The sequence below is a fragment of the Myotis davidii genome, unplaced genomic scaffold (genome assembly GCF_000327345.1).
Source record: "Myotis davidii unplaced genomic scaffold, ASM32734v1 scaffold284, whole genome shotgun sequence".
In the NCBI taxonomy this organism is placed as follows: Eukaryota; Metazoa; Chordata; class Mammalia; order Chiroptera; family Vespertilionidae; genus Myotis; species Myotis davidii.
In genome coordinates this window covers 77920-85341 of record NW_006295261.1, presented here as the reverse complement: position 1 = coordinate 85341, position 7422 = coordinate 77920, and the positions used below count along the sequence as shown (strand labels likewise).

General features: G+C 37.0%; 1 protein-coding gene across 1 annotated transcript in view; it reads left to right on the top strand.

The window, feature by feature from the left end:
• Positions 1 to 4037: 4037 nt before the first annotated feature.
• The window catches only part of JCHAIN (joining chain of multimeric IgA and IgM), a 14566-nt gene continuing 11181 nt past the window's right edge, over positions 4038 to 7422 (top strand). Inside the window, exon 1 of the mRNA XM_006769901.2 lies at positions 4038 to 4187. Within this exon, the coding sequence (XP_006769964.1) occupies positions 4124 to 4187 (64 nt within the window). The 5' untranslated portion in view covers positions 4038 to 4123. The remainder of the gene's footprint in view (positions 4188 to 7422) is intronic.

Here is a 7422-nt window from a genome sequence, read left to right as displayed (position 1 = left end):
GGACATGGACTAGGGTGGCAGTGAAAATGGAGAGAATCAGATGTGTTTGGGATAGATTTTGGAAATAAAATCAGCAGGACATGATAGCAATTGAATGTGGGGGAGAGGAAAAAAGGGTATCAAAGAAGAAGGTTTTGGCTTGAGCAACCAGGTGGATATAGGTACCACTGACTGAGGAAGATTGAAAACAAAGAGATTGGAATGATAGGTAGTGTGAGGGAGGCTTGGTCATCAAGAGTACTGTTTTGCCTGGTTACATATTAGGCAGCCAAGTGGAGATATGAAACAGAAAATTGGATATAGGAGTTTGGAGCTCAACGGGCAAGGTAAAGTCTAGAGTTATCAATTTGAAAGTCACAGCATGTCCTATATTCATAGCCATGGGGTCAGCTAAAATTAATTAGGGAGAGGCTGACAGAAAAGAGAAGGCTGAGGATGGAGGAAAATTCAGCAAGAGACTGAGGATCACCAACAAGAGGAGGAAAACAAGGAGAGTGTATTCTCTATTTCCCAAGGGAATAAAGTCTCTGTCATGATTTCAGTATCCCAAATATAATAGGCTGTGCCTGAGGAAGTGAAGCATTGGCCTATTTCAGGCGGTTCTTAAACAAGTGCTGAACTCAGACTGTCTGCTGCATAGGAAATGGAAATAAAACTTGAGTGGAAGTAAAGAAGGTGAGACTAAATTACCTTAAGATCTGTTCCAGATAAGTCTATCACTGAACCTCTTACTGTAAGAATCTTTTGTATGAATGTAAAAATAAACCATGCCCAACAGCATGGCTCAGAGGTCACGGTTCGAATCCCAGTCAGGGCACATGCCTGGGTTGTGGACTCAATACCCAGTGTGGGGCATGCAGGAGACAGCCGATCAATGATTCTCTCTCATCATTGATGTTTCTCTCTCTTTCTCCCTCTCCCTTCCTCTCTGAAATCAATAAAAATACTTAAGAAAAAAGAAAAATAAACCATTTTGGTGAAACATTTAGAACATGTAGCCAAGTTTCCAATTACTTAGCTCCCTTGCTTAGAAAGGGTTCTACTATTCAGATTTTACATTTTTTATGGGAAGAAAAAAATCTGGAGATGAACTTGTTTAAAAATTAGACTGGGGTCTAATATATATCTCCAATAAATATATATAGCCAATATATAGATATATTTTGGTTATAATATATTTATGTTCTATATAATAAAACTGCAATATGCAAATCGATCAAATGGCAGAATGGTTGGCGGGGGTGGGAGGACGGGCTGGGGAGCAGGCGGCACCAGGCCAGCCAAAGCATGTGTCAGTGGGCAGAGGGAGGGGCTGGCGATGGGGGGGAAATGGCAGCAACCAGCGGCAGCGTGATGGGGAGGGGGCAAAGCCATGCCAGCTGGCCGATGCCGTCCCCTGATTGGCCGCCTGGTTGCCTCCTGCAGAGGAGGCTGGCAGTGGAGGTAGAGGCAGGGTGATGGGGGCAGCGCCTTCCCCTGATCAGCCTGGTCGCCTCCCACAGAGTGAGGCCAGTGGCAGCAGCAGTCGGGTGATGGGGGCGGTGCCATCACATGATCAGCCTGCCTGGTTGCCTCCCACAGAGGGAGGCCAGACTTTGGCTTAGGCCTGCTCCTATGGGAGCGGGCCTAAGCCATCAGTAGGACATCCCCTGAGGGCTCCTGGACTGTGAGAGGGCAGAGGCTGGGCTGAGGGACCGGGCCTCTAGTAACTATATAATAGCCATTATATAGGTATATTTGGTTAGTGCTAAAAAGATGGAACAATTTGCCTGTATCACAGAAGTGTAAAAATAAATTTAACAAATTGCCTTTATTAGCTTCTTGCTCTTCTATAGCTAATGATGCCAGTTATTCTCCCTTTCCCAGGCTTTTAGTCTACCAATTTTCAAATATTAGTGTACATAAAGTAAGAATCAACTGGAAGGCTTTCTAATGAGACATATTTCAAGGTTACATCTCCAGAAATTCTGATTGGGTGTAGCTAGGAAATACATATTTTTACCAGTAGTACAAGTGATGCCAGGGACAATGATCTCTGGAACACATTTGGCAAAACACTGGTCCTGATACTATATTGCAAGTCTAGGTAACTCTTCTGGTGGCACTTTGCCACTTGGATCTCACACCTTATTTTTATTAAAACAATGTTTTATTTTTATTTTATTTTTAATTGCTTAAAGTATTACAAAGGGTAAAACAACTTTTTAGATGCATAGTTTACCTAGTAGAAAGATCCTATGTAATAAAGAGGTAATATGCAAATTGACCCTCACACCCTCACAAGATAGAAACCGACCAATCAGAACCAAATCCGGGTGAACTGCGAGGAGCTAATGGCTGCCTAGGAAGCGGAGCTTTTGATGCTGACTGACATAGAAACTGACCAATCAGAACCTAATCTAAGTGAACTACAAAGGCAGAACCTAAGGTGGGGGCTGAGGAGGGGTTTTAAGGGCAACAACTGTTTGGTGTAAGATGTAAGAAAGTGGTTCAATTTTTTAATAACTGGTTTGGCAGTATAGTGCATATGGCTGGATATCATCCAGATGTAGTGATTATGTATTTTTGTCAGCCAAGAGCATCTCCTCCTGCTGACCCCCCCGCGCCCATTTAAGCAATCCTATCCTATATAATCTATCTATACTTATAAAAGGGTAATATGCTAATTAGACTGGGTCAATTGGCCATCTTTTGGACATCCGACTTCCTTCTGGACCAAGCCATGATGGTAGGGGCTGAGGCAGAAGCAGTCAGGGGCAATCAGGCAGGCAGGCAGAGGCAGTTAGGGGTGATCAGGCAGGCAGGGAGCTGAGTGGTTAGGAGCCAGTGGTCCCAGATTGCAAGAGGGATGTCAACTTGCCAGTTTAGGCCCAATTCCTATGGGGTCCCAGATTGGAGAGGGTGCACAAATTTCATGCACCAGGCCGCAGGCTGGGCTGAGGGAACCCTCCTCCCCCTGTGCACGAATTTCCTGCACCGGGCCACTAGTAAAACTATAAAGCTGAAAGAATATAAACACAAAATATAGTATACTTATGAATCAAGTAATCTTTGCTTAAAAAAAAAAAAGCTTTTGTGAAGCTTTAATTTATCCCCACAAATTTATCCAATTGTTTTGGGGAGCTAGTCTAGTTTTGAGTTTATTTTTAAGGAAGTAATAATTTGCAAAAAATATCAAGCTAACTTCTAATTACTCTTTTTTGGAGTGATGGAATAAATCAATTATTTAGAAACTACAGTTAGAGATGCGGAGCTCTTAAGTGGTTAATATTTGTTTTGACACCCTGACCACATTACTAAAATGTGCTTTCAGATGTTTCTTTTTCTACTAGATATAACTGTTCATGTGAATCCAGTATATTTTCTTAACCCCACATAGTTTCTAAATGCTATGATAGTGGAAATTGAAATGAAAGTAAAGTTTGACAGCATAGCAATATCGTGTGCTCTAGAGCATGACACTTTGTTCTTGCTAGACTTTCAATACATGTTGATTGAAGGAGAACAATTATGTGCTAGACTTTATAGCTTTCATTCTGCTGTTTTCTGCTGCCAGCTATGAAATCTGCTTGCCTACTTATGACCCTGAAGTATTATTTTAGTGCCTCTCAAAATTCTAGGAGACTCTTAAAAAATGAGAGAACTCAGAACCCAAAGTAACATAGATATGATGTTGCATGTAAAAGTAACCAACATGCTCATTTATCCTCCTTTATTTATTGTTCCAAGCCCAACAAATATCATCTATATTTGAAAACTTTATTGTTTAGGGAATAACATTAAACATCCCTACTTAACATTCTTAATGGACTCTTGCCTTGAAATTATTATTAGTCTTCTGCATTAATTAGATAGAGTAAATGTAAAATAAAAAGTGATTACATCAAGATGGCTTTGGGGGAATGCTTTGGAAGGAAACAGGTAAATCTAAACCATATATTTCTTTGCAGTGCAGCATTAAAATTTCAGACTTTAGCCACAGTTGTGATTGGTTTTAGTTTGTTAGCTGTCTGGAGTGTTATTTTAAGAAAGCAGAAGCAACATCATTTGCACACTCCTTATAGCACACACACCTTAACCCTGACTGGTTTTAGGTCCAGTTTTCAAAAGAAGTGAAGGCAAGATGAAGAAGCATTTGCTTTTCTGGGGAGTCCTGGCCATTTTTGTTAAGGCTGTTCTTGTGACAGGTATGTAATATTTTGAAAATAAACCCAGATGAAAGGAAAAATATAGCACAAATCTGTTCTTCAGATCTAAACATTAATGTTTGTGCTTTGATTGGCCAGCTAGCTGGCTACTTTTCTCTAATATGCCTTAATCTTTATGCAGACAAGACTCATTATAATTCTTTTTCTCATCTATTTGAGTACTATAAACTAGAGAATAAGAAAATATGTATTTCTGAATAAGTACTGATAGCTGTACTTATATGAATATCCATATTGATTCTTAAAAATCGGTAGTCCTCTTCTTGAGTGTCTTAAATTCGTTTTCAGGGAAATTAAGTAATAATTACTTTAAATACAACATAGACTCCATTGGAATTTTATTTTCCGAAACAGACTAGTATTAGTTCTAAGAACTTTTCTGGATCTGGGCCTACAGATTTATTAATAATGTTCAATGTTCTACAGGGCCTATAATTTGATAACCGAACTTTGGCTATTTTATTTATTAACCCTTCAAAGTATTATAGAAAATAAAGTACATTCTAAATATAGAAGTACAGTTTTTAATAATTTTCATCTAGAAGGGCACATGATTAGTGTGATATAACTTGGCTGGATTGTTTCTGAAACTGAGTTTATTCTTATTTCAAGACTGACTATGATATAATTAAGAATAATCCTTTAAAATATATTTCATACTAATTTAGCATTAAAATAATGAATTTCTAATTATATTTACAATATAAAGATAGCAGTAAAATATGTACAGTACATGTATCTATACATATGTATAAATACACACATACATATACACATATGAGCTGTCATTTATTGAGCACATATTAGGTTCTAGGCATTATGCTAACTGCTTTACATATACGATTCTATTTATTTATTTTTTAAAATATATTTTATTGATTTTTTACAGAGAGGAAGGGAGAGGGGTAGAGAGTTAGAAACATCGATGAGAGAGAAATATTGATCAGCTGCCTCCTGCACACCCACCACTGGGGATGTACCTGCAACCAAGGTACATGCCCTTGACTAGAATCGAACCTGGGACCCTTCAGTCCGCAGGCTGACGCTTTATCCACTGAGCCAAATCGGTCAGGGCTATACTATTCTATTTAATTCTCACACAACCATTTGAGGATAGGTGCTGTTATAATTTCTACATATAGTTGAGCCCATTGAGATTTAGAGAGGCCAAATATCTTACCTAAGCTCACAGAGCAAGCATGTAGTAGACAAAACCCAGGCCCTCTGACCCTCTGACCCATACTCCTACTATCCTATTTTTCCTGTATAAGAGAATCGCCTTTTAGTAAATTAATTATGCTCATATGTAGAATATGTTGTTAAGTCTATTTTCTTATTTGTTTGAACTGAATTAAATTAAATTTAACAAATTTTATTGAGCACCTACTATATCTCAGTTGCTCTTTGAATAAAGTAAGGCACAATCCTTAATAATAGATTTGTTAGAGAAAATGCTGCCTGTCAGTGAGAGGGAATGTTGAATCTATAAGTCTTGGTGAATTGAAAGTATTTGTACATTTTCTAGCAGGTATGTAGGCTGCCTGATATTTTTATATAACAACTGTAATGTTAGTTTTTTCCTAAGTTTCAGGTAAGAAAATAAACTATATGCCATAAATAAAATATAGACATTTTCTATTTAAGACTTAATTGTCAACTCACATATTTGATTCAATTTTTATTTTTGTCAGGTATTTCTGGCTCATTTGTACTTTATTGAGAAAGCATTTAAGAGTCATGGATACAGCAGCAGGGAAAGGACCTGCTTAATTCCTCTTACTCTTCAAAATGTTAAGAAAGTTATATGATCTTGAATTGACTTCATACTGTTTCTTCTCCAGTGCTGTACAGACTTTTACCCGAAGGTTTATTAAGAAGTTATGAATAATAACATTATAAAATACTTCTAACAATTATAAGTACAATAACAATGATCTGAAAATATTTTTGTAACAATTATCACCAAGACTGAAATATGCAATTAGGTCCTCTCAGCTCTGAGACCATTTCTGGAACAATTAGGCTTTCAGTAACAGTGATATCTATCCCAGTCATTAACCTTTATAACTTTATGTGCTAAATTTTTGTGTTGTTGCTTTTTTTCAGTTGAGGCTTGATGTGAGAGAATTTTAAAGGTTACTTAGCTAAAATTATAGGAACAAAATATATTTAACATTATTTTTACTTAATTAGCACTATTAAATAAAGCTATTTACTCTTCAAACATCTGTTAACTGACCTAAATCCATATATTAACACATTTCTTTCTTTATTCTTTGCAACACCTACCAGACCTCTTTGTCTAATATTCAGATTAAGGCTTTAATGGTCATCTGTGAATTTATTAATTTATTAATTTTTTCTGCATTCGGGCACATTAAATTAAATATATATTTACTCGGTATTTTCTGAATTCTTTTTGCAAATTTGTAACATTTTATATCTATATATACTGAAACTTTAAAAATAATTCTTATGAGAAATATTAATACAGCACCTGTTACTTTGATTGGATCATTATATCATAATAACCTGATTGTTACTACACAAAAGAAGAATAAATTTAAGTTTAGGAAGACTGTAGTGGAGAATATTTAAAATCGTAGGAAGGAAGGTTATTTTGGGGGAAGGGTATCTGTGCTCAGCTCTAATGCAATGTAACAAACTATGTATATAAAGGGGAGTATAGTGAAGGACGTGGCATTTCAGACTGGGTTTACAAAGGCTAATGTTAGTTTTTGTTCACTTTTGAATGGAATGCTTTGGTTTGAGAGAAATCCAGTCTAGATTTTTGTTTTCTCTCTTATTTTGGCATCTGGTACTCACGTTCACAAGGCTGCGTCACTCAGACCTGTACTCCATTAAAAGCATTGGCTTAAAACCAGAATTCTTTCAGCTCAGGTGCCCATATACTGGTCCAAGGGAAGAAGAAAATCCTTTTGGAGTACATTTGGATGTCCTTCACTGCGCTGTGAGATTCTACTCAGCTATTTTAGATTAGGAAGGAGAACAAATGGAGAAAGCTGAAATTGATCAACCATAAAACTGATTTTTTCTGCAGGAAATAAGATTAACTCAATACAAAGTTGATAAGTAGATTTTCATCCCCGTTTCTTCTTCTTTTAAAATATATATATATTTTATGGTTGATAGTATTACAGATATCTCCCATTTTCCCCCCTTCTATCTCCCTCCTCCCAGCTCTTACCACCCT